The sequence below is a fragment of the Mus pahari genome, chromosome 8 (genome assembly GCF_900095145.1).
Source record: "Mus pahari chromosome 8, PAHARI_EIJ_v1.1, whole genome shotgun sequence".
Classification (NCBI taxonomy): domain Eukaryota; kingdom Metazoa; phylum Chordata; class Mammalia; order Rodentia; family Muridae; genus Mus; species Mus pahari.
This window is the reverse complement of record NC_034597.1, coordinates 45,971,057-45,983,915: the sequence shown is the minus strand read 5'-3', so window position 1 is coordinate 45,983,915 and position 12,859 is coordinate 45,971,057. Positions and strand designations below refer to the sequence as shown.

The following is a 12,859-nucleotide window of genomic DNA, read 5'->3' as shown; positions in this document are numbered from 1 at the left end:
AGGACAGCCAAGGCTTACAGAAAAGAACACTGTCTCGAAAACACACACACACCATTCACTAAGCTATACTTGGGTAGAGTCATCCTTTGGCCACCTTTGATAGCCATTTGAAGGTTTTGTTAATATTTTTTAAACTTAAGGGGTATGGGGGCAACAGCATGGTACATGTGTCAGCGCACACGCTCACAAGGTCTAGAAGAGGGCTTCAGACCTGATAGAGCTGGAGATACAAGTAAGTGACTGTGATATAGGGGCTGGGCACCTAGCTCAGGTCCTCTGCCAGAGCAGCATGTGCTCTTAACCCCTGAGCCATCTTTTCAGCCTTTTTGTTCTTTTCAAGAAAAGTTCATGTGACAGTAGTAAAAAGTCAATGTTGAGGTCTGAGAATATAAGCAAAGAATGATACTGCCTTTTGTTTGTTTGTTTGTTTTTTGAGAAACAGGGTTTCTCAGTAGATCAGGCTGGCCTCGAACTCAGAAATCTGCTTNCCTCTGCCTCCCAAGTGCTGGGACTAAAGGCATGTGCCACCACTGCCCAGCTGATACTGCCTTTTAAGTGACCCAAATAATCAAGATTGAGCTTCAAATGTCAACAACACAAGTCACTTCAGTAGTGCTGTTTCCAAGTACGATGGGAAATCCTAAATATTCTAAATTTGGTTGAGAACTTCGTACCCTTAAGTATGGAAAGTATGATTTAGTGAACAGCACATCTTACTACACCCTAACACCTAACAGCGAAACCTAGAGTATTTCGTCATTGAGAATACTTTCGCCACATTGACCACAAAAGTGGCCGAAGTCCTGGGTACTTAAGATGCTCGTCTTTCTGGGGGCTAAACATTTGATCCTTCTTGTGCACATTCTCGGTGGCTTTAAACGTTTCGTCACGGCTGCCGCTGCTGGTGGCGCTTGGGCTCCAGTTTGACTGGTGGTAGATGTTTTAAAAGGTCTTCCGAGGGGCTTCCTGCGGGACCAGGGGCAAGTTCAGTAAAGAACTCTGGAAGGACCACAGGGTGCAGAGGTCCACTGCAGACGCCGTGTCCAGGAAGACATGGTCCCAGCCCCACGCGCCTATACTGACCGGGTCTCCGCAGCCAATCGCGGACCTCTGCTGGGACCCACGCAGCCAATGGCCGACCCGGTACGTTGTGCTGATGCCCGCCCACCAATCCCGACCTCGGCTCCGCCTCCGCCTCCAAGCTGCACTGGTAGGGGCGGAGCGCCTCGGTCCAGGGGTGGTGGGCAGCGGCGGTCCAGGGCTTCGCGTGGTGCCAGGAGTCGGGCGTGCCGCAGCCCCTCGCCCTCTTGGATCCCCTGTCCTCTTCCCCCTTCCCGCCCCGGCCCGCAGTGCGAGGCTGGGAACCGCCGCCCGGGTCCGCGCCGTGGTGAGTGACCGACCCCCCCCCCCCCCCCGCCCCATCCTCGTGGTGGGAGGAGAATCCTCCGTTGGAAGTCGTCGGGTTCTATCTCTCTTTCCTCCCCTGGACTTTCGAATCTGTGTTGTTGTANCTATCTCTCTTTCCTCCCCTGGACTTTCGAATCTGTGTTGTTGTAACTGGGGGAGGCTAAGGAGTGTGTGTGTGTGTGTGTGTGTGTGTGTGTGTGTGTGTGTGTGTGTGTATGTGTGTGTGTGTGTGTATATATGTGTGTGTGTGTGTGTGTGTAGGGGGATGGGAAAGGTTGGTTCCGGACGCCCTCTGCGAGGATGCAGATTCACCTGCCTCCTGGAGCTTACCGCCCCAAGTGCTCAAACTTTTTGTTCTCTGACCCAGTTCCGGGCCCTTCAGACTGCCTCCCGGGCTTCCCCTGTCCCCATGACTACCTCCTGGCGACCTCAACAGGCATATATAACTAGACCTCACTTCTAGGGAGCATTGCCATTTGGGAATGAAAGGTTTTAAAAAAAAAACCCACAAAAAACTGGCCCCCAACTCTCGTGCCCCGCCAAACGGAAAACGAAAAGTACTCACAGGTTCCTGGTGTTGCGACTCTATCTGAGACTTGTCAGCTGGAAGAAAACTCAAGCTTGAGACTTGTCTGAAAAATAAGTGTAGGCCTAGATCGATGCATATTATGAACTTAGTTATGTGTCTCAAATACATTTATAGTATTAGGATAGGTAGACAGCAGTAGTTGCAAAAGCCAGAAATCAAAAAACTAAGATACATGAATTATCCTAAACCTTACAATTGAAAGTAAATATTACCAGTCTCTAGTGTATTGTTTAACTCGTCTTTTTATTATTAATTGCACCCTGAGAACTTTTTAAAACTATGAATGCCTGTGTCCCAGTTCATTAATCAGAATAGAATGGGGAGGAAGGTGGCCTTTTAAGTTTCTCAGGTAATTCTAGTATGCCACTCCAGGAGAGAGCTTCTCACTTTGATCCTGTTATTTCCAGTTTGGCTTTCTTTAAAGTGAAGTGAGATTGGACTTTCGGAAGCTATCTGAGCTGGAACACACTCACTTAACTCTTCCACAGTCGCCTTACCCACTCCTAACTGGGCAGGGTTTTAATACATATTCTTGAATTAGTCTCTCCAAAGCATTTAATTTTTGTGTTTACACAGTTTTGCTCATGCTGGCCTCAAATTTGTGATCCTCCTGCCTCAGCATGCTGAGATGTCTTAGTTTCCATATTTTCATAGGTTTACATGATGTTTTAATTATGTTATACAGACATCCAGATATGACCCAGAAATGGGCAATTGTGTGGGGGCATAAACAGTTGGAGAAGCACACTGTCTCAAGCATGACAACTGAATAAAGCCAGTGTGTTGCACTAGACACTAGCTAAGCTTGAGTATCCAGGACACTGGATATTGATCATGTAATCTAGTGGGTCACTTGAACCCTTTAGCACTTTTCCCATCCCATCTGGTACCCTGTCCCCACTAGACAGCCATGATTCTAGTCTCCCACTCTTTCTATTCATTTACATTAAGTTGCTTGTTCACTTTTAAGTCAGCTATCGCACTGCCTTCATTAAGTTAGGAAGATTTATAAAACAGATCTGAAGCTGACCTCTGGGCAGTGGTGTGTGTGAGTGCAAGTGTGACGTGTATTGGGCATACATTTTTAAGTTACACATTTTGGAAAGTCAGACTCTTAAAAAAAAAAAAGATTGATGTGTGTGTGTCTACGTTTGTGTTTACTATGTACAATCAAGCCCATGGAAACCAGAGGGCTTTGGATCCCCTGAAACTGGAGTTACAGGTGGCTTTAAGTCACCTGATAGGGGTGCTTGGAACTGAACCTGTGCTGAGCCATCTCTCCAGCCCAAAGCTCTATGATTTTTATCTGATTCTCAAAGAAGTTGATCTAAAAAGTTTAGAAGCACGTAAGTTAAACATCACAAAAGTCCTTAGGCCCTTAACACTCAGCATACTAGCCAGACATACCTGAGGCAGTATTTCAGGTCTTCTTTGAATAAAGGCTTAGGAATTGAGCAGGATCGTATCCAGTTTTCTGTTTTGTCTTGTGTTTTAGTACAAGCCTATGTTCAACTGAACATTCCAAAGTCCCTTTTCCCCATCATAGAATGGACAACATCTGGCTTTCACGTTGCGGCTGCTTGGCCTCTCTGTCTGTCTGAGGATGTTAGAAATCAGAGGGAGAGAAGAGTGTCACAAGTGTATTTTTTAAATTAATGACTATGCAGAATAATATGTCTGGCATCTGTAATAAGGATGCAGTTGTGATTATTCATAATAGCCTTTACCACTACCATCTCTGCCCAGGTAGAAGCCCTCCCGTTTTGATTCTTTCTCTATCCGGACCAAAATGGAGGCACAAGAAACTGACTGTTAAGAACACTGGTCTTGCCTCCTTGTCACTCTTGTTTTTGAGACAGTCTCTTTACATTGTGCCATTGTGGCTGGCCCCTACTTGTCATTCTTATGAAGCCATCCTGGTTGTAGTGTGCTCCTAACTGAAAGACGGATTCTTCCAGAGAATTACCAGCTAAAAGGTGAAGAAGTCTTGATTCTAGCTGGGTATAGTGGCACACGCCTTCAATCTCAGCACTTGGGAGACATTTATGTCTCTGAGACATGTCTATAGCCCTATTTTTCTTTTTTCTTTTTCCATTTTATTATACGTATGGATATTTTGTTGCACTTATGTCTGTTCAGCACATGCATGCAATGCTCACAGAGGCCAGAAGAGGGCATCAGGTGTCCTGGAACTGGAGTTACAGCCACCTTGTTGATGTTAGAACTGAACCTGTGTCCTCTGGAAGAGCAGCCAGGTACTCTTAAGCGCTGAGTATCTCTCCAACCCTTATATATTTTTTTAAAGCATCAGAATACATTCTGAAGTTGTTTCAAAACCTCAAAATACAGAATATAAAATCATGGGGCTGGAGCTGTATGTAGCTTGTTGTTAAATGGCTTGCCCGCCAGAAGACTGACTCCTGCCCAGTTTAGGCTTCCCAGGTAAGGGTACCTCTTTCTTTGATAAGAAACTAAGCCCTAGGTAAAATAACTTGGCTAAGGACAAATAGTTTTCTAGAAATCAAGGAGGCTGCACTTAACCTCAAGTCTGCTGTAGATCAAACCTCCATCTCCCAAAGCCGCTGTTTCTTACTTTATAATGCCTAGCACACAACAGATGCCTGATGACAACATGCAACTGTTCTGTAAGCACAGCATTCTTTACAGAGGAAGGAAATGGTGCGAAGAATCATTAGGGTTTCAGTGACTTACCCAGAGCTGGATGCTAAGTGGCAGGGGCTTAGAATTCATAAGCTGACTCCTCACCGGTAAAGTGCCCTTCAAGTGTAATGCTTCTAGGATCTGCATGGCTTCTGGCCTGTTAGATTTGATTGTCAGTAGCTGTGGCAAGCAAACACCAGGATGAATGTTCAGTTTTGTAATCCTCAAACCTCTAGGGGGCTGGCTCAGTGCTTCGGAGCACTTGCTGCTCTTGCAGAGGACCTGGGTTCGATTCCCTCACCAACATGGCAGCTCTCAATCAACTGTAAGTCCACTTCCAGGAGTTCTGATGCCCTCTTCTGATCTTTGAGGGCACCAAGCACACACATGGTAGATATATACATGCAGATAAAAATTACAAAATATGGGGCTGAAGAGTTGGCTCAGCAGTTAAGAGCACTGACTGCTCTTCTGAAGGTCCTGAGTTCAATTCCCAGCAACCACATGGTGGCTCACAACCATCCGTAACAAGATCTGGCGCCCTCTTGGAGTGTCTGAAGACAGCTACAGTGTACTTACATATAATAAATAAATAAATATTTAAAAAAAGTTACAAAATAAAATCTAAAAATACTTTTATAGAGTAAAATAAAGCCCCTAAGCCCCCACCTTTTGGAGCACTTGCCTAAGCTGGAGAAGGTCTCTAAAGACGTGAACACAGAATACACTGTCTTTGTGGATTTGAAATTTGTCAGTAGCATTTAGGTAAGAATCCTATCCTATCCTGGAGAGACAAGAAGTAATATAAACATCAATGGGATTCCTCCAAGAATAGAATGTGATGTGATAAAGTATCTCTAATACCTGAGGAGGGAGCGGAATTACAGTGTTACCGAATGGGGTGGAGATGGCTCAGCGGTTAAGAGCACCCACTGCTCTTCCAGAGGTACTTCAGTTCCCAGCAACCACACGGTGGCTCACAACCATCTGTAATGGGATCTGATACCCTCTTCTGGTGTGTCTAAAGAAAGCAACAGTATACTCATATAAATAAAATAAATGAACTAAAAAAGAAAAAAAATACTAAAAAAAAAAAGTTAAAGAATATTCAGAGAACAGATTTTACCAGGCATTGAGGAATGAATAGGTCCCCTTCCCACAACCCTGGGAGCTAGCGGTCCTGTTTAATGAATCTATCCAGCTGGTTTTGAGAAAGCTGGACTGAAGAGATAAGAGCAGGAGCCCTTTTGCCCTTTGTGGAATAGGCTATTAATGGGGAAGGGGTCATCTCTGGGCTCCTTAGACTGAGCTGTGAGAGGCAACAAAGACTCAGGGAGGGGACTAACCTTTACTAAGCTGATGTGAGGGAGAAAACTGCCCTCTCCACAGGATCTAGCCCAAGGGGAATACGGTTCTTTGATACCAAGGTTTCCTTCTGGGATGGGAAAGAAAGTCCCTCTAGAGTTTAGGGCTTTAATGTACTATGAATAGTTTCCTGTTCCCAGTACCCCTGTCAGCACAAAAACGGGGTGGGCATTTTTTAGGGCTGGGCACAGTACCTCTCCCTGTATTTGTTGTTGCTTGCTGTTTGTGCGTTTTGAGACAGTTTTAGGTAGTTCAGGCTGTCCTTGAACCCCTGGCCCTACTGACTGTCTCTCAAGTGCTGGGACTGGGTTTGTCCTCCTGTGCCTGACTTGATGGGCTAGTTCCCTGTCTCCGCGTTCCGGAAGTAATCCAAGATTGTTAGGCACTAAAGAGTTAAGCACTGAATTCTGAGATTTTAGCATGAGGTGCTGGTTTTGTGGTTACGTACAGTCTGAGTATTGTTCCATGAATTTAAAGTGAGAGTTGAGTGATAGCTGTCAGAAGCAAAACTGAAGGTGGAACAGTAAAGGTTATGGGAGGATAACTTTTTCCTTAGCCCCTAAAGACGGATTTTTGTCATGTGGCTTAGGGTCATTTTTATCGAAGCTTCTATGTATGGACCTTGTGTTTAATACAAAGAATACAGAAATTATAGCAAGTTCTGCTAACTTGACAAGATTGTGAAAATTTTGAAATGATTTAGGCATTTTAGGAGCAGTACAACAAATAGAAATAGAAATTGTTTGGTTTCAGCAGTTTGGCAAAGATTAAATGATGATGGAATGGTTTCTTTCCTTCCAGCTGTCTCTGAAGGGCATAAACCAGGGCCCAACATGAGTCCTAATAAAGATGCCAGCAGTCTCAGCAGCTCGGACGCAGGGCTCGTCTGTCTCCCGCCAGTCTCCGAGGAGCTACAGCTTGTGTGGACTCAAGCCATCCAAACCCGTGAGCTGGATGGAAATGAGCACCTGCTTCAAGCCTTCAGCTACTTCCCCTATCCAAGCCTGGCAGACATCGCTCTCCTCTGCCTGCGGCATGGGCTGCAGATGGAGAAGGTAAAGACCTGGTTCATGGCCCAACGTCTCCGCTGCGGCATCAGCTGGTCATCTGAAGAAATAGAAGAGACTCGCGCCAGAGTGGTGTACCACCGAGATCAACTCCTTTTCAAGTCTCTCCTCTCTTTCACACATCAGTCAGTGAGGCCCCCACAGGAGAAGCCTCCAGTGCTCCCTCCGGAGCAGGTTGCTCTTGGGCTGAGTCCTCTGGCGCCTAGTGAGCCCATTAAAATGAAAGGATTGAAGGCAGAGCCTGAGGAGCCCTCTCAGGTATCACAGCTGCCACTGAATCATCAGAAAGTTAAGGAGCCTCTGATAATGGGCAGCAGAACGTTCCCCCACCAATCAGATTGTCAGGATCTTCAGATCAGCGGCCTCTCTAAGGAGCAGGCAGGCAGGGGTCCTGACCAGTCATGTGGTGGAAAGACTGCTTCCTGGAATCACTCAACAGCTGTCCATCAACCAGATAAGCCCGCATTGATCTCATTACTTGATAATAGTTGTAAGGAGGAATCCGAACCTAGCGGGACACCTCCATCTTCCTCTACCTCTTCTCCCTCTTTCCAGGTATTGGCTAATGGAACCACTGCCACCCCTAAGCCCCTCCAGCCTTTGGGTTATATCTCACAGTCATTCTCACCTAGTGAGAAGGCACTGTCTCCACAAGTAGAACCACTCTGGCCCCAAAGGCTACGGAATAACTCCGAACCAAATCTGGCTGGCCCCACAGAATACCTTTCCCCAGATATGCAACACCAGCGAAAGACTAAGCGGAAAACCAAAGAACAGCTGGCCATCCTCAAGTCCTTTTTCCTACAGTGCCAATGGGCACGACGAGAAGATTACCATAAATTAGAGCAGATCACTGGTTTACCTCGCCCAGAGATCATTCAGTGGTTTGGTGACACACGATATGCCTTGAAGCATGGACAGCTGAAATGGTTTCGGGACAATGCAGTACTTGGTACCCCTAGTTTTCAGGATCCAGCCATTCCTACACCATCAACTAGTTCCTTGAAAGAATGGGCCAAGACACCACCTCTACCAGCCCCACCGCCCCCACCAGATATACGACCTTTGGAGAAGTACTGGGCAGCCCACCAGCGGCTGCAGGAAGCTGATGTCCTTAAACTGAGTCAGGCATCAAGACTAAGCACTCAGCAAGTGTTGGACTGGTTTGACTCTCGATTGCCTAAGCCAGCAGAAGTGGTAGTTTGTCTAGATGAAGAAGAAGAGGAGGAGGAGATTGATGAAGAACTGCCAGAAGATGGTGAGGAAGAAGAGGAGGAGGAGGAGGAGGAGGAAGATGATGATGATTATGATGGTGATGATGTAATCATATGGGACTGAGGGAGGCTGAGGCAAAGAGGAGTCTATTAGTGACTGTTCAAACCTTTTTGAAATTGCTCTTGTAAAAAGTTTCATGTTCTTGAGTAGGCAAAGCGGGTAATCTGCAGTAAACTGGAGAGGGTGACCAGGATAAGCTGAAGTATTGGATCACCATAAATCCAATTCTCCAGCCTCTGTGTAGAGAGAGTTTGGGATCTGGGCAGATACTGGCTGAAAAGAGCTCTTGCTTTGCTCTTGTGTCATGTCTCAGCCCCACATCTACAGGGAACCTGAATGGAGAGAAGTATTGTGATCCAATTGATCCCAGTGCACCCCAGTATCTGTCAGAAACTCCTTGTGCCTGACTTTCTGAGCACATGTTCAGGCACACTGCAGCTAGTGTTTGCAGGGTCTTGGCTTTGTAACAGACACATCCTCAGGCCCCTGATGATGTCTTACTCGATTTGTCACTAATTCACAGCAGACTGTTCTTGTTTTTGACACTGGGACCAATCTGCTCTCTACCATTTTATTTCTATGAAATCCCCTCTTTGCTTACTATTGTCTCAGGGTAAATCTTTACATACAGAGTTTGTGAAACTTTTTAATAATCAGAGTGTGACTATTAGCCTGTGTATTTATTGGAGGTGGGGATGAGCCAGGCATAGTGACTGTGACTATTATACTTGGCAGGTAGAGGCAGGAAGATCAAGGAGTTCAAGGTCAGCCTTGACTACATATGAAGTTAAAGGCCAACCTGGACTATGTGAGACTCTGTTTTGAAACATAACAGTGTGTCAGAGGAAAAGGGCGGTGGGATAGTTACAGGTTTGGATTTTCAAACCTGGCACTACTTTCTGCCCAGATTGATATAGATTGTTAGGTTGGTTTTTTAATTATTTTTTCCTATTTTACTAGTGTTTCAGTTTGTATCTAACAAAAGATGTTTCCCTCTTTATAGGATCTGTCTTGTGGACAGAAGGACCATGGTCTTCTAACTCAATGATGTTCTAGAACTGGGAATCACTGGTAACAATTGGTTAGTCATCTGAAAATAGAGTGCAGGACCCAAATTGCTTAGTAATAAAAAAAGGCCAAAAATAAAATTGTTTCTCTTCTCCACTTTGCCACTCCTATGTTTCAAGATTTATCTCTGTCTATCTATCCATCCACTTTTCTTTAGGTATGTGAGTACACTGTTGCTGTCTTCAGACACACCAGAAGTGGGCATAAGATCCCACTACAGATGGTTGTGAGCCACCATGTGGTTGATGGAAATTGCACTTAGGACCTCTGGAAGAGCAGTGGTCTTCTTAACTGCTGAGCCATCTCTCCAGCCCCATCTTCATTTTTTTTAAATGCTTGAACTGACTGTGAAGCCATGGCCGTTGTTGTTCTGATCTTCCTGTTTCCATCTCCTAAATGCTGAGTAGAAGTATGTGCCATCATGCCCAGTTTATGCAGTACTGGGGATCAAACCAGGCCTTTATGTATGGTAGGCGGGTACTCTGCCAACTGGGCTATATCTGTTCCTAGCCTGAGTCTAGCGATTTAATGCTGGCATGTAGCTCAGTGGTAGACCTCTTACCTAGCATGTGTGACACCCTAGTTTCAAGCCCAGCATCACTTTAAAATTATTTCTGGTTTAGTATATATATATATTTTAAAGAGTCAGGACACACTGCAGTAAATAAAAATAGAAAACTAGAAGACAGTAATTCAGCATCTATTGACACACACATGGTTTCCAGCCGTCAGATGACAAGATTTATTGGTCCTCCAGCAGTGACAACAGGTTGTAACTCCACTTGCTCATCCCACCATTCTAGAAACTGTTTTAGCAAGAGTGGCAGTAGCCATAACAGGGTATATTAATGATTTTTTCCTCTTTATTAGTCTATATACCTTACTAAGGTGAAGATCTACCTGTTAATAAAACAGCAAAATCAAAGCTGCCAATGTATTCTACCTATTGTTTGGATAAAGGAAAATCAAAATATTTCATAGCAGCTGGGTGTAGAACAACAGGTTAAAAGTATAATACATTAGGGCAGAGAACAGTTGTTTATTAACATTGGCCACAGAATAGCAACGTCCAGAGCTAAGCAGTGAAATTTAGAAATGAACCAGAATAAATATATTATCTAGTCTTCCTATGCCAAAGCATGAGGCTAAGGATTTTTGCAACCTTAGTTTCAAACTAGGAAATGAAAGGTGGCACATATCAGGGAGATGGTGATCTTCCTGAAGCCCTGGGTAAGATAGCCACCGAGATGGCTTACAGAGTAAAGGCACTTGCCACTGTTGAGTTGTCTCCCCAGGAACAACTTTGTTGGAAAGAACTGACTCTTACAAGTCCTCAGACCCCCCCCCCCAAGTACTTACACAAAATAAACAAATCCAGGGGGCTGGAGAGGTGGCTGGAGAGCAGTTTAGTATGCACTGTGCTCTTCCAGAAGGCCCAGACCGGGCACCCCAGCACCCATGTGAGTCAGCTCACACGCTGCCTATACCCTGGGGATCACACACCCTCTTCTGCTCTCTGAGGGCACCTGCATCACAGGCACCCATATGCAAGTAGTATACCCTCATACAACACACACAGTTTTGTTTTTAATTTTTATTTTAAATGTTTTGGAAAGACATGTAAGATAAAGTTCAAGAGAAACATGTAAGATAAAGTTCAAGAAAACAAGCTGCAGACTGAAACCAGGAAACAGCAAATGCCCATATCCCCTAATAGAACTGGACACTACAGTCCAACCTTGAGCATTATGTACAGAGCAGACCTGGAAGAGGAATTTCTATCTGGAAATGTTCCATCCGTCTTTCCTGGCTAGTCCCATCTGCCTCTGTTGGTAGAATGTCTGCAGCAGAGAACAGATTTGCATGTTATGACAACACAGACTACTAAAGGTGTCCCACCAATAAAGTTTTATGGAACAAAATCAACTGCTATTGCTTCTCCATGGTTTTTCCTCATTGTATGATGACTAACTTCCAAACTAAAAGAGATTTTGTTTGAGACAGGGTCTCATTATCGCTGCTGGCTATGTAGACCAGGCTGGCCTTGAATTCACAGAGATCTGCCTGCTTCTGTTTCCCCAATTAAAATCTGATGCATCCTGTATGATGAGGGCTTTGTTGTCACTTAAGAAACTGTATGCTTCAGTGCTTTATGATGATGCTGTTGTAAAATATTTGAGAAACTTTGGAAGATTTGGAACATTTGACTATTGTATCAAAAGACAATTACGAGGGAGGCAAAGATCTTACACCTCTGGTGATATGGCACTTTTCAGTAACTTTTTAACTTTATAATGTTTTATTTTTAAATTTTTATATTTATGGATGTTTGTTGAATTATTTCTGTGCTCAGAAGACGACTCTGGAGATCCCTGGGGACTGGAGTTACAGAGGGTTGTGATCCACCAGGTGGGTGCAGGAATGGAACCCAGGTCCACTGGAAGAGCAGCCAATATTCTTAACTGCTGAGTCACCCCTCCAGTCCCAGTAGGTTTTGTTTTAAAAGTGGTTCTTATTAACCTGTTGGTCTCCACCCCTTTCAGGTCAAATGACCCTTTCACAAGGGTCACATATCAGCTATCCTGCATATCAGATATTTATATGATTCATAACAATAGCAGAGTTACAGTTACATAGTAACAAAATAATTCTATGGTTGGGGTCACCACACATGAGGAACTATATTAAAGGGCTACAGCAGTAGGAAGGCTAGGAACTACTGTTTTTTGTTTTTAGAATTATTTATTATTTATTTCATATGTTTGAGTACACTGTCACTGACTTCAGACATACCAGAAGAGAGCGTCAGATCTCATTACAAAACAAACAGCAGCAGCAGCAACAAAACACTTCCCTTCCTCTCTTCTCTATTAAGACGTGGCCTTGAACCTGACATGTAAGCAAGGGTGCCTTTGAACTTCTAGTCCTCTCTTCTAGTGCAAGTACCTAGGTTTATGAAATGTAGGGATTGAACCCAGGGCTTAGCACATGTTGGGCATGCACCTGACCAGCTAAGCACATTCTTAGACTTTTCTTTTTTAACTTAAAATTGTTTTAAATTTATATACAAGAAGTTTCATTATTAAATCTTAATTTCTTTTGATTCTCTTGTTTTAGTTTGAATCTTAATTTCTTTTTATTCTCTTGTTTTAGTTTTAGGGATTGATATCACCTAGGGTCTGGTGGATGCCAGGCAAGCATACTTACTGTTGACCTATATTCCTATATGGACTTGGTTTGTCTAATCTTTTACCTGAGACAAGGTCACTAGCCAGCCTGGTCTAGAACTTGCTGTATAACTCAGGATGGATTCAAACATGTGATTCTCCAACTTCATCTTAGGAAACCCTGGGATTATAGGTAGTCTATACCATACCTGGCTACTTTTTCATTTTTCAGGCAGTTTTTTGTTTTTTTTTTTTTTTTT

At 44.2% G+C, this 12,859-nt stretch overlaps 2 protein-coding genes across 3 annotated transcripts in view; one reads left to right on the top strand and one right to left on the bottom strand.

The window, feature by feature from the left end:
* The first annotated feature begins 1,226 nt into the window (after positions 1–1,226).
* Homez (homeobox and leucine zipper encoding) lies at positions 1,227–9,596 on the top strand. 2 transcript variants are annotated; one of them, XM_029541303.1, is made up of 3 exons: positions 1,325–1,387; positions 6,824–8,347; positions 9,368–9,596. In XM_029541303.1, the coding sequence occupies exons 2-3, from the start codon at positions 6,856–6,858 to the stop codon at positions 9,418–9,420; spliced, it is 1,545 nt and encodes a 514-aa protein (XP_029397163.1). In that variant the 5' UTR covers positions 1,325–1,387; positions 6,824–6,855; the 3' UTR covers positions 9,421–9,596. The 2 variants fall into 2 exon arrangements, with proteins under 2 accessions (XP_021059353.1, XP_029397163.1); XM_021203694.2 differs by having other exon boundaries at positions 1,227–1,387; positions 6,824–9,512.
* Positions 9,597–10,937: 1,341 nt separating this feature from the next.
* The window catches only part of Rnf212b (ring finger protein 212B), a 40,040-nt gene continuing 38,118 nt past the window's right edge, over positions 10,938–12,859 (bottom strand). The window contains exon 15 of the mRNA XM_021202936.2: positions 10,938–11,273. Within this exon, the coding sequence (XP_021058595.1) occupies positions 11,211–11,273 (63 nt within the window). The 3' untranslated portion in view covers positions 10,938–11,210. The remainder of the gene's footprint in view (positions 11,274–12,859) is intronic.

What these genes read in the sequence shown, in the direction of transcription:
- Homez (XM_021203694.2), top strand. Translation starts at nt 6,856, where the DNA reads ATGAGTCCTAATAAAGATGCCAGCAGTCTCAGCAGCTCGGACGCAGGG.